Raw genomic sequence first — 21,754 nt, 5'->3', positions numbered from 1 at the left:
GAACACTGTTCCGTTCTTTTTTTCCGGACCTGGCCAAAAGCTGGGGTAACTGGATGTAAACGGACGCTCGTCCATTTGCACACGGCTGCCCACAGACCTGCATTGGGCATACGGGCATATCAGGTCAGCCTGAAAAATGACAGGTGGACCTAATCGGCCCAGCCGTGTGAAAGGGGCCTAAAGGATTATATGATCTAAAGTGGTGTGCACACAGAATTCTAACCTGAGCTCCTGGAGGAACATTATTGGTGGTAAAATTTATTTATGCAGATTTAATTAATACAGAATGCTATTTGTCCCATTTTGGAATTTAATTTCATAGTCTGTAATAGTTTATAGTCTCTGCTAGTAACTTTTGAAATAAGGTAAGTGGACACCATAAACAATTTGCTGAGCCATTCACCCTGTGAATCTTGGTGAACATTTATTTGTTAAGTATATTTTCTTTCAGGTCGCATGTAATAATGCATTGTGGCCACTAGATGGAACTTAGGAGCATAAAAAATAAGTATATGATTCCTAGGCTCCTGCAGTCCATCCTGTGGCCATAATGTGGTATCACATTACATTCAACCTGAAAAGAAAATATACTACAAATCTCTTGTTTTTGCCTCTATTTGCAGAGAACAAATGTTCACAGAGGTTCACAGGACGAATGGCTCTGTAAATTGTTTACAAGCAGGTCCCTATAACTACTTGAAAATGAACTGGAGTTCATCATTACACATTACTGCAAGTGAAATATATTTGTTAATACATTTTGTATTTTGTCTAGAGCTAAGAAGTGTAATATTCAGGGCGGATATGACCCATAGCCAGCCTTATCAGAAAATAAACTTTTATTCTTATCCAAAAACAGTCAAATAAAAATGGCTTATATTCAGCACATACCAAATTCGCCTCAGCGCCTGTATGCTAAGTCACACCTCAGGGTTAGAGTCCCAGCCTCCAAGTTAGGGTATGGACACAAATTCCCAGCAGCGTCCCGGTAGACTGTATTCCACAGCTTAACATGCATAGCCATGTCCTGCTCCAAACACTCCCCACAGTCACCGACTGACTGGCTTCCTGTTCTGTTTTAACACACCCTCTGGCTGGTGGGTTAACCCTTTCGTTACCAGAACTGGCTATAGTCAGGGATGGAGGCTCTATCCCACCCTGAGCCTACGGATTCCAGGACCCATGTATATTTATTTAGCAACTCCGGGATGCCTGCCTAGCAGTTTCCCTTACAAGTCCGACCCGGAACCCCTCACCCTCTTTTGCGAGAACCCTGAATACCAGGCGACCTTAACGGGACCACCACCTAAACAAGGGAGGGATATATCGTCCCTCCAGGACCCATTCCTGGCGTCCTGTACAGAAGATCAGGTTCTGGTTGGTTTGACTGGTTGCTAAATGTGAGGGGTGGCATAACAGACCAATATCTAAGTTTACGAGGTGAGCCCTGGTCATAGAACAACCTGGGTTTCAGGGCTCCTCAGGATGCAACTGTAAGCTGGGTACAGGCACCTGTAGGTGCACGCTGTTAAGCCCAAATTGTAGTCTTTTAATGTATCTAATGACAGATACACATCATAGGAATCTCATCTGGAATCTCAAGTCTCTATTTGCCAATGTTCCTACAATCCTGAATGAGTCTATACCCAATAGGAATTTTTGCATATATGATAGTAAATGGACCCTAAAAACAGACTGTGTACCTCAGCAGTCAACAATAATGAAGCTAAAAACAACAAAGTGCAGCAATTTTCTTCAGTATTGAAGCAAAAGTGCTAATTGTGCACACACCCTGCTAGGTTTTTGTCCTGGATCTTCCAAGCACTGTAATGTCACAATAAGTGGGGAATTCTTAAAGATTGACTTACTGTTGTCAAGCAAAGCTCTACTGCCTCTGAATACAGCTCAATGGCTTCTTCTGCATTTCCTTTGTCATCTTCTTCAAATGCCTGTGTGACAAGGAAGCGTGCTCGTTCCAGGTCCAGTTGCTGTTTAGATTTTAATGTTTCAATGTTCTGAGCTTGAACTAAAAAAAAATACAAAAAGGAAAAACATAGAATACTTGTATATAAGATGCACAATTTATATACCTCAATAATTATAATGAGAAAATGTTATTAAATATAAAAGAGAAATAACAAAAGTCCACCAGGATTTCCTAATGTCTATCATGAGAAAAACAGCCAAATTCAGTATGGAGAACAAATATCTACAATTCTCCATTTTGTTGGGGGCTTCACCGTGTGACATAACATGTAGAACATGTAAAGTGAAAATAATTATTCTAAGGTCTTACCGGTGCTAACGGGAGCATCTGCTTCGCTGACACTTGCCAAGCCCTCCCCAACACTCATGGGAAGGATAACTACACACCAACAAGATGGTTTTCTCACACTGAAAGCATTTTCCAAACATTACCTATGTGTACATTTTTATTTTTATTTATTTATTATTGGTATTTATATAGCGCTGGCAATTTACGCAGCACAATCTAGGGTTCCTATCTCACATGCACACATATGAGGGCCAATTTAGACAGGAGTCAATTTATCTACTAGCATGTCTTTGTAGTGTGGGAGGAAACAGGAGTACCTGTAGATAGTGACCTGGCCCGGGATTCAAAACAGGGACCCCCAAGCCCCAGAAAAGCATATGATCACGGACAGGAGCAAAGAAAAGAGGCAGAGTGCTAACTGATTAAGTACCGGGAAGAGTGAGCGAGAAAGGCAAGGCAGATAGTAGATAATCATGGAGTGGTGGAAGAGAGGAGGCAGTGGAACCTGATGGTGGACAGCAGATATAGGGGGGCGGAGCATGATCTGATCATGGACTATTTGGAGGATAGGTGAATTGGGTCTGTGCATGGTTGGGGGCACAGGTGGAAAGATGATTGTGGCTGATGGGGAGGAGAAAGATGGAAGCTGATCATGGAGAGGGGAGAGAAGAGCAGACCAGGAACTTATTGTTATGAGGTGTGGAAGGGAGAAAGTGGGAGAGGATGCAGAAGAGGTAATTGTCATGGACTAGAGGATGAAGAGAGAGGAGACAAAAAGATATCCAATTATGGACTGGATGTAAGGGTCACATATGAATTGCCGTTTCTACCTATTATTACCCACCTATTTTCTACCATTTTCTACCTATTTCCTGTTCAGGAACGGATCCATAGTTCATGACCTTTCTACTTTTATGAGAAGTTGTGGTCCAACTCCTACAAGTCGTGGAGCTTACAGGGAAGGGGAAGGGCTTAGTAAATGAAGGGCTCCTGCATACCAAATAAATGTCAGGTAGTATTTAATAGCTGCTTGACATTTTGCCTACAGCAGCCACGGGGCAATGGGCACAACAACATACCACAGACAGAATAGCATTGCGGAGAATGGGGAGTGCTGAATGTCAAAGGCAAAAAGGCACAAATGCAATCACAGGAACGTAGCCTACCTATAAAGCAAAGGGGATCAGGCAGTGTGTAGCATTGAATACAACAGACAATATTGTGGAGAGGGATTGGGATGGAGTGCTATATTAATAGGTACAGATATGGTTGGGATACAGTGCAAACTATCAGGGGGGACCTACAAAAGCAACAGTGGAGAGCGAGGGGAAAGCCACCATGGAATGTAGTTTACATGATGGAAGGAAAGCTGTCAGAGGATGTATCACTTGTATTTTATACAACAATGCATATAATACCTAGAACAGCACACAAAAAACACAAGTACCTCCCTTCATGTGCTTACCTGCATTAAACAGAGCTTGTACCCGGTCCTGGTACTCATTTATCTTGCCCTGAATGTTGTCCAGGGTTGAACCGGCCATCTCAGCATAAATGAGGGCTTGGGCTGCTTCCTGCAACACAACAGTTAAGAGTTTTATTACCTGCAATTCTACAAAAAAAAGGAATAATGTGTCTTTACCTTATTTCTGGTGTCTAAATGTTTTTATTTTTTCTTTAATAAATAAAGAAAGAACAAGTCAGTCTAAAGAAAAGATGACGCGTGTAAGAGCAAAAAAACCTTGGCCTACATGTCCCAAAAAATTCATGCTCCATAGCTTTCCCCTTCAGATGCCTCTGCCACTAAAGCTGGCCATACACTGGTAGATTCTTGTATGAACAGTCATACAATAAATATCACCAGAACATTCAATTTTGCCATCAAAAACTCAATGGTTGTCGCTTGAAATTTTCTTTAGTTTTATCATTCTATTCTGGAAACCAATGGAGTTTTCCAATTTTGTTCATTCGAGAAAAACCTGCATTGCCCGCTAGGGCACAGGATGCTTTTAACAATGCACTCTCTCTATATCTTGGGTGGGCAACTCCTGCCTTTCAGCTGTTGTGGTACTACAAGTCCCATGAGGCATTCCAAGACTGACAGCCGCGCACCACCAAGCCTCAGTACAAGTGAATAAACTAAACGTGAGATTGTAGTCCATCCCAGGAGTGAGCTTGGAGTGGTGGCTACTTTACAACACACACAGGGACCATAGGGAACAGAAGTAGCCACCCTCCAGAAGCAAGGACAGTGTCAGCACCAACTTTATTACATTTACACAAAAGATAAAAGCAACAAAGCGCCACCTCCTTGTGTGAAATAGTTTTTATTTGAATAATAATAACGGTTATAAATACTCACAATTATAAAATTTCAGTCAGGCTTGTCAATAAGAGAGCACAAAAGATCAGTGTCTAAGGAATGTCCCGCTCCGACTGCGTATAAAAAGCTGCCTCCGGTCACATCACTATACCATCGTGCCACCGGCTGCTTTTAGGCTGGATTTACGTGTTTCAGGGGCATAGCCCCTGCCTCAGAATCACCATGGTGATTCTGGGGCAGGGGTATGCCCCAGAAACGCGGAACATTCCTTAGACACTGATCTTGTGGCCTCTTATTGACAACTTAAGCGTGACTGAAATTTTATAACTGTGAGTATTTATAATCGTTATTATTATTCAAATTAAAAAAATATTTCATACAAGGAGGTGGCGCTTTGTTGCTTTTGTCTTTTATGTATCTGATGGGAACTCCAGAGTCTCTGACAAGCAGCCTCTCCAAAAGCTGTGGATATTTTACAAGAAAGACTACTCCTGGAGGATTGTAGCGCCAAGAGTTAAAATCGACTTTTATTACATTTACATTTGTATTTTAATGATGTAATTATGCTCGACATGTGTCTTTATATTACCTTCCCTTAATCAACTAAAAGCCCAAAAGGTCAGAGTTGAAGAAAGAGAGTGTTATCAATATGAGCCAGAGCTATAATGCTCTACTGCACTACATAGTGCTGCTACCCTAACATGTTTCACCCACAGTGAAGTGCAGTAGGGTATACCCGGGTAGATTTTCAAACAAACGTTTGTATTCTAAATCCTGTCGGACCGTTCGATAAAGCCATCAGAGACTAGGCGGCTGTCGTTCCAAATTTCATTCCTTTTCATTTAACAATTGATTTTACAATGAATGGAGTTGCCCCGACAAAAACCACGTCCGCTGCGAGAATGTCATTGACCAAGAAAAAATGTCCAACATGCTCCTTCGAATTTTTTTAGCACTGCGGTCGAAATCAATCATCAACGTCACAAATCACATTAACGATTAGATAGTCTAACTAATGTTCTGAAATCGATTTTGTACGAAATTCTAACCGTGTATACCCTACTTAAGGAGGATTTGTTTTCTAAAGCCGGCCAAACACCTTAAGCTGGGCTGAACGTGAGAAATACGCATGGATGGAGTAATGTCCCTTGCTGGCTATTGGGGAACAGACACCAGCCGCTGTCAGAATACCTGAACAATGACTGCAGCTGATTGGTCGCTTAGAAGTCCTGATAAGATTCGGTAGCTATAATGGCATCATGGCTGCTCTTTACAAGCAGAGGGTAAATACTGTTCACCATGAAATTCCTACATCCTCAGGAGGAGTCACTCCTTCTGTGTAAATAGGATGGAGCAAAATGTGATAGCTGAGGGAATGATCAGAAAACTATTGGGTTTGTCTTTTTTACTTCCAATACATGGAATCTGTGGGCTGGTAAGGTTCACAGTCCACTTCCAAGTTCAATAAACCTAGCCATTGAATCAGATGACAATGAGATCATCAACATGGGAATGTTAGCATACAGATATTCATTAAAGCAACTTGTGATGGTAATAGATAATAACCAGACTGGAATGTATGCGTGACAACAGTCTACAGTGACAATTAAATGACATGAAAAGATTAGCAGTGCGTGTGCTGAAGTCATTCTTCCTTCACCAAGAATCTTCTAATGTCACAATAGCAAGAAAAAAAACATACCAAAGAGTCAAAATGAATAGAAAGTTTCCAGCAATGTGTATGAACTAAAGATTTCCTTTTTTTTCATAGTTTTGGGTGGCATAAGACAAAGCTTGATTCCCATAACAGGTGACCATGGTGGAGAATCAACCTCGGATTTCTGCTGTGAAAGCCAGGATTCTGCTAGGAGATGAACATCTAGGTTACTTTTTCTATAGCTACCTATAGAGAGTCCCCTGAGGGGTCACCAAAGCACCACCCATAGTGTGTTCTTCAAAGGAATATGTGGAGAATACACACCACAGAGGAGGACAAGGACATTTAGCTCACTAGAGCCCTATAAGTTATGCTGGAACTACACGAGGATAGAGATCTCTCTGGGTCCAAGGACAGCAATAATCATCCAGTGATCTTCACTATTGTTCTCAAAGCAAAAGCCCCAAAGAAAGATGGAGTTCAGCGTTAATAAAAGAAAGCCTATGCATACATGTAAGAACCTTTTAACAGTCACTGACAGCCTCTTCCGTGGCATAACTCAATAGCCTGTCTGTGGGAACCCAACGGTCTGTTCCACCCCACAGCAGACAATAAGGTCCAACTGTCATTCTCCAGCAAAAGGGTTAAATGTGTACTGCAATTTTTTTTTTTTAAGTATTTGATGAAATACAATGTGACAAGGAGCAGGAATGTAAACTCCCTCAAAAGAAAACCCTGCCAGTACTGAGGCAAACAAAGGAATACTTTCTGAAGGGGAACTTTGGCTATGAAAAAGATTTGAGTAGGAAGGTTTCTTTTCATTGCAGAGACATACAAAGAAGGGGATTTATCAAAATTGGAGCAGACTAAATCCGAAAAAGTTGCCCATGGCTTCCATCTTTCATTTTCAAAGCTTAACTGAACAAACTGCAGAAAGAAGCTGACTGGTTGCCATGGGCAACTGTTCTATTTTCTCTCTGCTCCAGTTTGAAAAACTCCGCCATGTCTCTTCTGCAAAAAAATAAAAAAAAGCTTAGTTTCCTCCCTGTTCACGGGTTTCTTTAGCATGTATATTATGCATACTAAGCTTTGCATTCCCAGATCAGTGTACATTTTTGGAAGGACTTGTTGCTCGGAAGAGATAACTTCCGCACACACATGGCAGAGTTACATTTTCCCAGGCTGGCCAATCAAGATGGAAGACTGTACCAGAGTGTGGAAGGGTAAGAACCTCTAATGGGTTTTTGTCACTCTAAGCCAAGAACTCCGGGCAAATAGAAAATGTATCCTTGCAGTGGGGCTACCCCGCAACTGCAAGGGTTAAGTGCTTGCTTTGGTTTAGGGGCCTGGAGTATCCAGAATTACTTACCTGGTCCTGGCTTCCTCTGAGCTGCTAGACAGGGCCCCCGTAGCCTCTTCTCTCCTGGACTCCAGAGAGCTAAGGACCGCTGAGCATCATCATTCCTTATTCAGGTCTATTGACTTGCATAAGATGTAAGCCAAGAGATATTATACAGCCAGAGCGGAGGGGGAGAGAGATGAGAACTGCTCGCCGCTGGAGTCAGGATCTGGTAAGTAAAACAGCTTTATTCCAGCCCCTAGACCAAAATGAGCATTCAACCCTTGCAGTGCCCACTGAAAGGGTATGTTTTCTTAACCTACCAGGAGTTATTCTTTGCTACATAGCAACTTTTTTACCCATCGTAGGATTTTGTAATTGTTTTCAGACAGTTTTGTGCTTAATGAACTCCGGCCACACACTAAGGCCAAGCCATCAACCCTGATTATAGCATAGTCTGGTCAAGGAAACACCACTTTGCTGACTGCACAATGAAGGAGCAGCAGCACACTGATGAGATCATCTTTCTGCTTACTCTGTTCTCTTGTCATGTCAGCCTGTTCACAATCAGCACATCTGCTTGACTGGCTTTTGGCCTTTACCCTCCTTTTTCTAGCCTGAGTGTTGCTGTATAGGGGCTAACAAGAAGATTCTATGAAGATACTGTGAATTTAGGAACTTATAGTAGATACATTTATATTTTAGGAATACAAAACTGCATTCATTTTTTTTTTAAATATCTGATTAGAGCTCCGCTTGGAAAGAAAAGTGAACAACAGTTAGATGAAGGTTGTGAAACTGGCCAGTAACTGTTGGATCTGTTGGATGGTAAAGAAGAACATATCTGCCGATATCTCAGGGCAAAACGCCTGTCAGTGAACATCTGTGGCAAAGGCTGTGCAAAACTGATAAAAAGCCGAACAACACAAGATTCCTATGATGTCATTTTAAAAATACGCAAAGCAAATGTCAAGTTGTGCAATAGGATGCCTGTCTATGAATCATACATAAAAGATGTATTTGCACACATCAGAAGATATGACAAAACAGACAGCTCAAGTGTAGAAAGGAAAAAAAAAAAAGAAGCTTTTTCCTGTTCTGATATATTTAAATGTAAAAAAAACCCCCAAAAAACCTTTTCAATACACAAAAGCCATTATCATTATCTTAAAGAAGAACTCAAAGCAAAACATTTATTAACCCTTGCAATGGGGCTATCCCCGCACTGCAAGGGTTAACTGCTAATTTTTGTCTAGGTGCTAAAAAAAAAAAAGTTATACTCACCCGTACTGCTCCCCGCTTCTCCCGTCTCCATGTCCCCTGCTACGCTGTAGCTTTGGTATGTTCCTCAGCGTCCTCACGTCTATACACAGTGTATAGAATGTGATTATTTACGGCACCTTAGACTGTTGCAGAGGAGCTGGAAGGACTGGTCTAAGACCGAGCCGGCTCCACGGTTCAGGTGAGGATAAAGTTAGCACCTAGACAAACATGAGCAGTTAACCCTTGCAGTGCGGGGATAGCTCCACTGTAAGGGTTAATAAAAGCTTTGCCCAGAGAGTTCTTCTTTAACATGTGGTCATGTCTAATTATGAGCCTGGGCTTGGTGCGAACCCAGTTCAACTGACACGCAATGGGCTTGGGTAAACTGGGTTAGCACCAAACCCAGGCTCATCACTAATGATGACATCCAGTGACTAACAAACTATTTGAGTCCACTACTAAAATAAAATATCAGCAATGAGTGAACCTATTGTCTGAGCTAACAAAATGTAAGCTATTGACCTCTCCTCTTTTAAAAACTTACCTACTCAGCTAAAGTAGCACTAAAGACTAAAGTATTAATGTGACATTAAAGTTAAAAAAAATGTTCCCTCCCCCCAATGCTGCTTTAAGGACTTACCTTAAACGATGCCTCTTCATCTGATCCTCTGCTTCCTTCCTTCAGGAGTCTCTCCAGCGCTGGTGAAGGTCTCTGATCCAGCGCTGACTGCTGTGTCTTTCTGTCCCACAGAGCCTGTGCGGATGTAGCTGCCTGCCTGCATTGACTTACCCTGTGTCTCTCCTCTTCTCCCGGCCGAAGATCTCTACTGAGCATGCGCCCGCCCCATGATCCTTCATGGCCGCTCGAGAATCTTCAGATCTTCGGACAGGAGCAGGCGTCGGAGACAGAGGTAAGTAATAACCTGTTTGGTAACTTTTTTATTTATTTTTTCTGATTTTGCATATATCTACTGCTTGCTAGCAGTAGATATATACAAGAAAAACCTGAAGGTTTAATTCTAGTTTAAAGCAGAAACAGGCCTGTGTAGGGAAAATTAGCACAATGCAATAAAAAAGTCCAAAATTGCTGACTTTTTGAGCATTTTGGAGCTGCATGCACCTACTTCCTCACTGGCGCATCCCCAAAGATCTGGTCGAAAGCACGCTTTCACTGCATCATCAAGGGTCAGCTGATAAACTCCTCAGGACTACATGTCCCATCATTTATTGCATGAATGCATGCTTCCTTCTGCTCCATACACTGCCTGTGTGTGTCAGGAGGCTGTATTCTCTTCAAGGGAGTGAACATGTGGAGGTGGTTCCGATGGTCTCTGCTAGGTAAAGCAGCCATCTGCAAACAGGAATGTGAAGGCAGCGATTTTGGGCCTAACCAAACAACCAAGCAAGGCCAACATTAAAATAGGGAGACAAAGCATTTTATGAAAGTGTGGACCTCCTCTGCCTAAAACCCAACTCCAGGGAAAGGTTTTCCCTTGCAGTGGGGCTGCCCAGGGGACAGGAAAAAACGTATAACTTACCTGATCCCCGCTCCTGATAGCTCTCTCCAGGCTGCCAGACCAGTCTCGGCAGCTTCTTCTCTTCAGCGGTCTAAACTTCATAGCCCTACATTGTACTTGAAGATGCCAAGGGACAGTCCGCAGCCGGAGTGAAGGGGGAAAAGAGAGCACCAGAAAAACGATTTGTTCAGCCAAGAGAGGCTCTTGAACAGAGTGCAGCTACATAAGAGGGAGTCGGAGAGTTAAATAGCAATGTAAAAAAGATGATTTATTAAATATTCACAATTAACAAAAATTAATTGACACATAAACCGACTACACAGTTGATACCTTCTAACCCCACACCTTTAAAAATGATTATTGCAATAATCCATTCAAAACTTTTTTTGGAGCTTGCTGATCAATATTATTGTATTATCAAGTGATTCTCAATTCCAGAGGACACGGCGCTGGGACTAAAGTGATTTATGCTGGAAACTATGTATCCGATGCTTGGGGATTCTTGAGTTAACTCTTTCTAGTATTTTTCCTCTTGTTGGGGACGTCTTTTAAGTTGATTTCACCAGTTTATAAGTAAAGTCACTATGAACTGAGCTTATATCTTTGTTGGTTCTTTCTAGGGACACCACCAACGATATTAGAGCAAATACTTGATTGAAGGAAACTTATGGGAATGGGCACTTATGGGCAACATCAATCACTACTACAGACTTTTAAAGCTCTTCATGCAAGTAATGTAGTGCGTCAGTCAAGCATCCTACTGTGGATGACGCGTTTAGGGAGAGAGCAGCCGTGAGTAAAAGACATTACTCGAGTTTACTAGCACACATAGATTGGAGGTTTTTCTTCCCCAGTGTATCTATAACTCAGCGGCATTCTGCCTACCCATATCACCGGGCTTATCTCTCATGCTCTGATACATTCCCATAAGTTTCCTTCAATCAAGTATTTGCTCTAATATCGTTGGTGGTGTCCCTAGAAAGAACCAACAAAGATATGAGCTCAGTTCATATTGACTTTACTTGTAAACTGGTGAAATCAACTTAAAAGACGTCCCCAACAAGAGGAAAAATACTAGAAAGAGTTAACTCAAGAATCCCCAAGCATCGGATACATAGTTTCCAGCATAAATCACTTTAGTCCCAGCGCTGTGTCCTCTGGAATTGAGAATCACTTGATAATACAATAATATTGATCAGCAAGCTCCAAAAAAAGTTTTGAATGGATTATTGCAATAATCATTTTTAAAGGTGTGGGGTTAGAAGGTATCAACTGTGTAGTCGGTTTATGTGTCAATTAATTTTTGTTAATTGTGAATATTTAATAAATCATCTTTTTTACATTGCTATTTAACTCTCCGACTCCCTCTTATGTAGCTGCACTCTGTTCAAGAGCCTCTCTTGGCTGAGCAAATCGTTTTTCTTTTGCAATAGCAGCAGGAGGTTGGTCGTTTTGAGAGTTACTTAGCAGAGTTATACAACTCAAAAATTAACTTAGGGTGAGGATCTCTAGGTACTTTTTTTCCAGAAAAGAGAGCACCGACTTATGGGTCAGAGGGGATAAAATAAGTAAAACAGCTTTTTCCTGGCCCCTAGGCATAAATGGGCAGTTAACCCTTGCAGAGCAGGGGCAGCAAAAAATAAAATGAATGCATTTACAGGTACTTCAAGGTGTCTGCATATAACCTGTATTGTTAATTCCACACTCTGTAGGAGGCTGATCCTAAAATACTAGTAATGTACTGCAAGTTTACTAAAAGGAAGCACCGTACACCACTGACCTCACCATAGATAAAACTTTATTCAGCTCCAACAACATGCACAATGTCTTCTCTGCCTCCAAACCGTCCACCTCCCTTACAGGCTTATTTGTAGAGATCGGTAATACACTGATCTCTGTACTACTAACCAGCAAACTACTACTCGCTTATGCTGCTAGAATTAGTGGCAAGACCTAAGTCAGTCAATCAACGTTATCTGTAGATTACTGGCTACTATTCATTTAATTTCCATCCCAAGACATGTTAAATTAAATTCGCCACCCCACCCTCTAAAATGCCCATCACTATGACCCTATTGGAGAGATTTCCCCTTGCTTCCTGGTTAGCTGACCACCATCACCAAGACTGGAAGTGAGGAAAGTCTTCTAAAGCAGGGATTGAGATAGCAGTAAAAACCCATGAGGAATTATTTGTCTCCCATACTAGATCTAAAACAAAAAAAGTTGGATGTTTAAAGGCATAGAAAGTTAAAGCCTAGAGTGATTGCACGTGAGCCAGGGACACGTCTCCAGGAAATAATGCTGTGGGAATAAACACACCCAGTTATTTTACATACCAGCGATGTCATCATATTCTGACACTGCATATTCATGTCCAGATTTTAATTTCCTCACTGTTCTAATTCCTCCTGCATACCAACAAAAGGTACTTTTTATAAGAGCCCATCATGTCGTAAGCTGCCTGCATTTAGATGTATTTGAAGTACACCAGTATAGCTATAAAAGACTAGTATGCACTGATACTAGTATTGGTATCGTTGCCGATACCGAGTATTTGGACGAGTACCTGTACTGGCCCAAATACTCCCAACACTTATTCCGATACGAGAACCTCTGGTATCAGGAAGTCAGGCGGCGAGTCATTACATGCCCCCTAGCTTTCTGATTGGCCGGGAAGCCGCCTCCATGCTTTCTCATCACCTCGTGACAAAATAGAGCTAATCAGGAAGCCGGGAGGCGAGTCATTAGACGTTGCCTGGCTTCCTTGATGGGGCTTCTGGTATCGGTATCGGCGAGTACTGGAAAAAAATATCAGTACTCATACTTGATACTGAAAAACCAGCATTGGTGCATCCCTAAAAAGACTAGGCTGTGCCATCTGACAGAACTACAGCCATAGAAGACCTGCTCAGCTGCTTTATGGCCAGAGCCAGAAGGGGGCCCAGGCATGAGAGGCATTGAGCAGTTACACTAGGCTGCCTGACCCCATCCAGACCTCCATCAGCACGGGACCCACATGGGATATGACAGCTCACCAGATCGCCAATGTCATTTATATGCACAGCAGCTGGCAGAGGTATTCTTCCACTACTTTCTTCCTCTGCGGCTTTACCGGATGACGTGATCTAATGCAATGTGCTGCAGAACAAGAAATCGTTGGAAGACTTCCTTTGCCGGTATTCTATCAAAGTTTGTGACTACGTTGGAATGTGTAACCAGTCACATGGTCATACATTTTAATGTAATCCCGCCCAGTTTTTCGGCGGTGGAATGTGTGACCGCCCATTAGGTCAAACATTCCAACGCTTTGTAAGCTGTTCCAGGGAAGAGCGGCATCGCAGATCGTATGTGCAAGAGAACCGATCTGGCCTGGAACAGCCGATCGGTCCTGAAATGTCACTTCTCTCCGACTTTGCGAGTGCGATCTCACATTCCACCGCACTCACAAAGTCCAATAGAAGTGACATTTCAGGGCCAAATCAGCTGTTCCAGGGGCAGATCGGTTCTCCTGCACATACGATCTGCTATGCCGATCTGCCCTGGAACAGCTGACAAAGCATTGGAATTTTTGACCTAATGGGCGGTCACACATTCCACCGCCGAAAAACTGGGCGGGATTATGTTAAAATGTTTGACCACGTGACCGGTCACACATTCTAACGTAGTCACAAACCTTGATAGGGGACTGGCTTCCATGTGTACAAATGACAGCCGCGATTGGATGAGCTGTCAAATCCTGTACAGGTCTCATGCTGGAGGGGTGTAGGGGGGTCAGCCTGAGCAGCAGAAGCAACAGCAAGGTAAGATATAGTTACTCTCATTCCATATGCCATTGTATAGATTCCCTATTCCTATTCCCTCATTTATATGAGACATTCATATAGACAACCCTTATTTTATACAGTGTGAGGCCCATTTTTGCACACTCATTCTCATTGCTGCAGGTAAATAAACACATGTTTGCAAAATATAATTGGAAACTACTTTAAAATGTGATAACCATGGATTTCCTTGTATGCTTCCCAAAGCTAGATTAAAAATAATGTAGGAAATGGTACAAGAGTTTAGTTAGCAATTGAAATCCCTGAGATCCTGTGTTCAAACCCATTTCCCTTTCTCCGTGATATTTATATATGATCCCTGTGTTCCCAATGTGGGCTTCTTTCCAGAACCCATCAAATAATGGACGATACATAGAGCCTGACCAAAATGTTTCTAGTGGGTGTCTCTATATGACTGTGCTATAGACATAATAGAGTAAGCTACACAGGGGTTGATTTACTAACCTTATACACACCTTAAACCTTAAAACACACCACGAACATGTATACACCTCTGTAGTGTGTTCCCTCCCAGCATGATCTATGGGTGGAATCTAAACACCTTTGTAGTGTGTACACACCCAGCAGGTGTGTTGTGCAAAGCCCTGCATGAATTGTAAGGTGATGTTGGGTAAATTAGCTCTATGTTATGTTGCTTGCGTTGATGAATGCAGGAATGTAAATGCATGAGCTAACCATTTTTGTCTAAACTGTGAAGCAGCATTATATATGCATCATGTGCATTATTTTTTCATATATGGCATTAGTGGAAATATGCTTTTAGAGACTTTTTGGTTGATAAATACGTTTTGCTGTGTGAAAATCACACGCACCACAGTTTCTTTGACACAATTGAGTTATTCAGTTCCCCTTTTTTCAATATTTCATGCAGGATTTCTTTTGATTCGTTTAGTCATTATCGGGTTTAGGACAAATCGCTTAACCCTTCACTTTACTTGATTATTATATTCTCACTTGTATACTTGGTTGTACCGAGTTCTATACAACATGAATATTATGACTGTGGGTGAGAAAAGGTTAAAGAATAGCTATTCTTAAAAAAAACAAAAAAAAACCTTGGAGTTTCAAAACCCCTTCATGGAAATCACCTACAAACCACAGCTACAGAGAACAGTTGCCCAGGTACTTAAAGTGACACTAAACTTAGGAATTAAATCTTACTTTTCTTCCTCATGGTCCCTGTGAGTGTTGTAAAGTAGTCTCCGCTCCAAGCTCATTCCTGTGATGGACTACAATCAGGCCCGGATTCCCCACAAGGCCACCGAGGCCCGGGAGCAGAGGGGTGGCAGCGGTGTCCTTGTGGGGAAGTTCCGGGCGCCGGGCGGTAAGTTGCCCTCTCTACATTTAGTCCTGCTTTGCACAAGCAGGACTGAATGTAGAGTGAGGCAGCAGATTGTTCGTTTACATGTGAACTCGGCGATGTCGCCGAGATCACATGTAAACAGTCTGCAGCCTCCCCCCTGCCCTTACCTCTCTCCTCTGGTTCCGGGCTCCACCGCCGAGTCCGTCTCCTCACTGCAGTGAGATGAGCGGACGGGTTAAAACTAACCCTGCCGCTCCGTGTACACAGTGTGCCTCCTAGGATCACATCCAACATTTGATAAATTCCAATATAATCCAAACACATATACACTGTGATATTTTGGTGACCAATCCACTTTGGGTTCCCCCATTTTTGCATGTTTACATGTTACACATCTTTATTGAGCCAGAACAATGGCAGATCTGACACTTGGGAGTTGATTTACTAAACTTTTAAACACACCACGAACATGTATACACCTCTGTAGTGTGTTCCCTCCCAGCATGATCTATGGGTGGAATCTAAACACCTTTGTAGTGTGTACACACCCAGCAGGTGTGTTGTGCAAAGCCCTGCATGAATTGTAAGGTAATGTTGTGTAAATTAGCTCTATGTTATGTTGCTTGCGTTGATGAATGCAGGAATGTAAATGCATGAGCTAACCATTTTTGTCTAAACTGTGAAGCAGCATTATATATGCATCATGTGCATTATTTTTTCATATATGGCATTAGTGGAAATATGCTTTTAGAGACTTTTTGGTTGATAAATACGTTTTGCTGTGTGAAAATCACACGCACCACAGTTTCTTTGACACAATTGAGTTATTCAGTTCCCCTTTTTTCAATATTTCATGCAGGATTTCTTTTGATTCGTTTAGTCATTATCGGGTTTAGGACAAATCGCTTAACCCTTCACTTTACTTGATTATTATATTCTCACTTGTATACTTGGTTGTACCGAGTTCTATACAACATGAATATTATGACTGTGGGTGAGAAAAGGTTAAAGAATAGCTATTCTTAAAAAAAACAAAAAAAAACCTTGGAGTTTCAAAACCCCTTCATGGAAATCACCTACAAACCACAGCTACAGAGAACAGTTGCCCAGGTACTTAAAGTGACACTAAACTTAGGAATTAAATCTTACTTTTCTTCCTCATGGTCCCTGTGAGTGTTGTAAAGTAGTCTCCGCTCCAAGCTCATTCCTGTGATGGACTACAATCAGGCCCGGATTCCCCACAAGGCCACCGAGGCCCGGGAGCAGAGGGGTGGCAGCGGTGTCCTTGTGGGGAAGTTCCGGGCGCCGGGCGGTAAGTTGCCCTCTCTACATTTAGTCCTGCTTTGCACAAGCAGGACTGAATGTAGAGTGAGGCAGCAGATTGTTCGTTTACATGTGAACTCGGCGATGTCGCCGAGATCACATGTAAACAGTCTGCAGCCCCCTCGCCTCCCCCCTGCACTTACCTCTCTCCTCTGGTTCCGGGCTCCACCGCCGAGTCCGTCTCCTCACTGCAGTGAGATGAGCGGACGGGTTAAAACTAACCCTGCCGCTCCGTGTACACAGTGAGAGGGGAGAGCTCAGTGACGTCACAGACATCGACGTCACCGGACTCCTCCCCCCTTCCCTTCGTTAGCCGACAGAGCCACTTGCGGAAGGGGGGAGGAGTCCGGTGACATCGATATCCGTGAGGTCACCGGATCGCCGACTGGACTCCCGGAAGTTGGCGGAGAGGTGAGTGTTTTCATTAGCGATCAAAATAATTTTAATCGATCAAAAAGTTTAACGATTAATCGAGAAATTCATCTTTAATTTCCACAGCCCTAAAAATTAGTAAACTAAACGTGAGATTGTAGTCCATCATGGGAGTGAGCTTGGGAGCGGTGACTACTTTACAACACACACAGGGACCATGGGAAACAAAAGTAGCCACCCTCCAGAAGGAAGGACAGTGTCGGAACCAATTCAGAGATGATTTGAGGATCTAAAGCTGAGTGAAACACAAATAAGATACATTTTGGATAATAATTACGGTACTTGAATGCATTTTTAAGATTTACCTCCTGAGTTTGGTGTCGCTTTAATTTGACAATAGAAAATAATGATTAGTGATGGGCTCGGGCGTGTCGAGCCCGCCAGGAAGCTGACAGCGCCGCAGCGCCAATCACAGGCATTGACACATATCCCGATTTCTGCAGCTGCGGACCGGGATAATGTCTCAGTACCTGTGATTGGCGCTGTACCTGACAGCGCCAATCACAGGCACGGAGACATTTCCCGATCTCTGCAGCTGCGGACCGGGATAATGTCTCAGTACCTGTGATTGGCGCTGCGGCGCTGTCAGCTTCCTGGCGGGCTCGGCACGTGGAGCTGCGAACACGCCCGAGCCCATTACTAATAATGATCTCCTGGACACATGCACCTTATTTTGATGAGGAGGAAGCAGGTGGACATGGTCATTTTTTTCTTTTTAAATGATCAGCAGTTACCCTTTAACTATGTACACAGTAACTTCACTACACCTTTGTTGCATTATTGCATTATACGTTTCATTTTTCACCATATCGATTATTCTGGCATAGCACCGTGTCACCTAATGATTGTTTTTGTCTGTAAAAGGAGGTGTGTATGTTTGCAATACAAAAGCAATGCAATAGAAAACCTACATATCATATAACTACAGTAAAATAGCGCTTGGCTACCAATGACAAGGTCTAACTATTGCAGAGATCCGTTATCCGGAAAAGCTTTCTTTACAAACCAAAATGCCGAGCATGTCAAACACAGCGCTTTCCTTTACCTCAGTGTATGTAAATCGTCCATTTTTTACAATATATGGGGAATGATGTCTAACAGTATACAGTTTTCTTATGCAATCATTTTTCTGAATCTGTTCCAAAGTTTCTTACCTGGAGATCCCGCCGGTAACAGCACTTCCTGCTGCAGGCTGACAACACTAAGCCACTGCCTCAAATTTAGGCCTCATTCACAATACTAACAGCCGGCCCGTACAGATCCGTGCATCGTGCACGGCCATATCAAGCCGCTCCCGGGAAGGACAGGTGCTGCGTATGATTGCACACAGCAGCCTGTTCTTCACTATGGGAGTATGCGGCTGTACGCTCACCCGAACTGCACGTTCGTGCGGGTGTCCCTACTCGTACGCAGACAGCAGCTGTCCTCCCCGGGAGTGGCCCAATACGGCTGTGCATGCAGCATGGATCTGTACGGGCCGGCTGTTAGTAGTGTGAATGAGGCCTTACAACTCAGCATTATCTACATGTATCAGTACGGCCTCGTGCAGACAGGTGGCAAGGAACCGCCCACCTAACAGGTAGAATTGCAGTCACTCAGCCCTGTATACACACCACAGCAAATTAAAAACAGGATGTCGCGTTTGGCAGTTCGTTCTTCTTAGCATTTGACAACTGAAATCAATGAGACCGCGCCGCAACCATATGGCAGCCGACACTGTGTTCAGTCCACACAATCTGACTGTCACTTTTGTGCTAAATATGATTTGATCTCCTCCATGGGTTTCATATTCTGCTCCCACTACCCAGGACCAGAATGGAGGACGTAGGAGGGTAGAGGGGAGGGAGGCCAGCGATTGTCCATTTGTCTTTCTCCCCTCCTGTGAATGAACCTGGACATGACGGTGAATTTGTCACTTCCAGTTTCAGAGCTGTCATTCCCTGGGCTTAAAGAGAACCTGTCATTTATAATGTAGTACCACTATGTGGTAGCAATAAAATAAAGAAAAATTTAAATAGGTTATAAATGCTAAACGCATAAATCTGTAACCTATATCTTTAGGCCTAAAATGTGTGTTTTAACATGGGGCAAAATGGCTCTGGCAGCAGAGGGGCTAAAGGAAATCTCTGCCGAGACAAATACAGGGGCTGTCATGGATGATCTCTGCTTCTGCAAATGACTGGCTGACATGTTGATCCTTTGGAAAGCTGTCAGAGACTGTAGATATGTTACAGGGGATGGTCAGAGACTGCAGACATGTTACAGGGGATGGTCAGAGACTGCAGCTATGCTAAAGCAGATGGTCCAAACTGTGACTGCCACTAGCCCCTCCTGGCCCAATCAGTGGCTGCAGTTGTGGTGGGGCATTCCCCACCCCTTCGGGATGTATAGCTGCGGGGCCGGGAATGATCCTTTCTGCAACTGAATGGGTCGGGAGGAGGGGGTGGCAGTCACAGTTCTGAGTGGGCTTGCTCCAAGCTCAGGCTTATCATTAGCAAGGACTGCTATAGGACAGGGGTGGGCAATTCATTTTCTTAAAGGGCCATATGAGCAACTAGGGCTGTTGTGGAGGGCCAACACATTGTCCCCATTCAAGTGCCCCTCTTACATTGTTTGTCCCCTTTAGATTGCCCGTTTATATTATTGTTCCCACGCACCTTATTTTCCTATGTTATTAGTAGGCCAGAGATGGGAGCCGGGAGGTGGAGCAGGCTGCAGGGGGAACGGAAGAAGATACTCTTCCATCCTCCCATAATGCTGTGCGTGGAACACATTCGACATCACTGGTTGCTCAGTTGCCCCAGTCCTATCAACCAATGACTGAAGGGGAGAGGGCCTGCACGGGCCTATGGCTTGCAGTGGATGCACAGGCCTTGAAGGCTAGTGCTTCCACTGTCAGCCAGCAATAACAGCGCGCAGGTTGGCGATTGATCCGTATCCAGACCACAAGCTGGGCAGGGACAGCCAAAGGACCGGACGTGGCCCACAGCAGTAAAATGCCCAGGTCTGCTATAGGAGATGGTCAGAGACTACAGGCATGCTACAAGAGATGGCCAGAGGCAGAAGATGTGAAACAAGAGATGGTCAGAGACAACAGGCATGCTAGAGTGGATGTTGGTGACTGGGGACATACTTTGACAATCTAGACTGGTGACACATTACATGAGACTACTAGAGTTCAATAACATTACAAGGCAAGAGAAACAACCCAGAATGCAGGGGTTTCAAGGGGCACACACAACGTGTCAAAGGGCCACATGCAGTCCCCGGGTCACTGATTGGACACCAGGGATCTGCACGATCCATTGAAAAGTCACATCAGTAGGAGCAGATCACATTCATAAGATTAGACAATCAGATTAGCTGGACAGAGAGGATAAAACAAGAGAATGGTCATACAGTATTTCTGCTGATGAGCCGTATCTCATGAGAATTCCTACCTTGTAAAAGAACACAGCTTCTTTATATTTTCCTATTTGGTCATTGATGACAGCCAACTTCGCAAACTTTAAAGCGTCCACTTCCAGCGCAGCGGCATCCATGGCGTCAGAGGTTTGTCAACGCAACTCAAAAACAGAATAAATAACAAGGAAATAAACAAGTATATGGGTAAAATGGGGTGATTGAGAAGCGATGTGTCAACTGTCAAGCAACATGCAAGCTTCTTCTTCACACGAGGTAATGCACACTTTGGTTCTTTAGTCTTTTAATCCAGTTTACAAGCTCTGATTTGTCTTCAGATGGTTCGGGATCCCCGATGAGTACAAAAATCAGGGCGGTCGTTTGATGTTGTCACTCTGATTTCACTTCTACGCTGTAGGGTTATTAGCCTTAAACTTCTATACTATAGTTTTGTATGGCGATCATGAATTTCCTAAGCGTTTTGTAAACCCTTTGTATATGTAAACAATGAGTACACATGTGATCTGCATTGTGTCATATACCTGCCTTCACTTCATGCATATTGTGGGATCTGTGACGTGCCATGATCTCCCTTTCAGGGTCTTCTCCAGGTGCATAGTAATCTTGATGAATGGTTTTCTGGTATCCTGACAACCTCTTTCTAATAATCCAATTAGAATGTCAAAGCACAGATAATCCAAGAGTGACAAGCCCAGAGCTGTGTATACACTTTATATCCAATGCTCCATGATCAGTCTATGGCTCCGGTATAGCCCAGGCAGCACCAGTCCCTTGGCACCATGGATCCGATGACAGTCACAGCAGTCAGGTGTCTCCCACCTTGTAAACAATGTGTGTGTCCGGAGAGAAATTGCTGTCTATGTGTCCCGGACTGTCACTTCCTCCTGTGTATCTGCACAGGCGGCCTGGATGGTAGGAGGGCAGAGAGTCCAATCACCAGGCTGCCTCCTCCTCCTTTAACCCTTTCCTCACTGCTGCCCAGCCCCAGCTCCCGTCATGGCAATGCTAACACATAGTGAAGTGAGGGAAGGAACACTTCCTACTCTACCGATCCCCA

The 21,754-nt window shown here is 43.5% G+C and overlaps 1 protein-coding gene across 1 annotated transcript in view; it reads right to left on the bottom strand.

The window, feature by feature from the left end:
• Nucleotides 1-20,898, bottom strand: part of CAPN7 (calpain 7) — a 63,127-nt gene extending 42,229 nt beyond the window's left edge. The window contains exons 1-3 of the mRNA XM_018562758.1: nt 20,715-20,898; nt 3,741-3,849; nt 1,869-2,026 (exon numbers count right to left, since the gene is read on the bottom strand). Of these exons, the coding sequence (XP_018418260.1) occupies nt 1,869-2,026; nt 3,741-3,849; nt 20,715-20,816 (369 nt within the window). The 5' untranslated portion in view covers nt 20,817-20,898. The remainder of the gene's footprint in view (nt 1-1,868; nt 2,027-3,740; nt 3,850-20,714) is intronic.
• Nucleotides 20,899-21,754: the final 856 nt, after the last annotated feature.

The sequence above is a fragment of the Nanorana parkeri genome, unplaced genomic scaffold, assembly GCF_000935625.1.
Source record: "Nanorana parkeri isolate BGI_ZX_2015 unplaced genomic scaffold, ASM93562v1 scaffold597, whole genome shotgun sequence".
NCBI lineage: Eukaryota > Metazoa > Chordata > Amphibia > Anura > Dicroglossidae > Nanorana > Nanorana parkeri.
The sequence above is the reverse complement of the archived record's forward strand: the minus strand, read 5'-3'. Positions and strand labels throughout refer to the sequence as shown.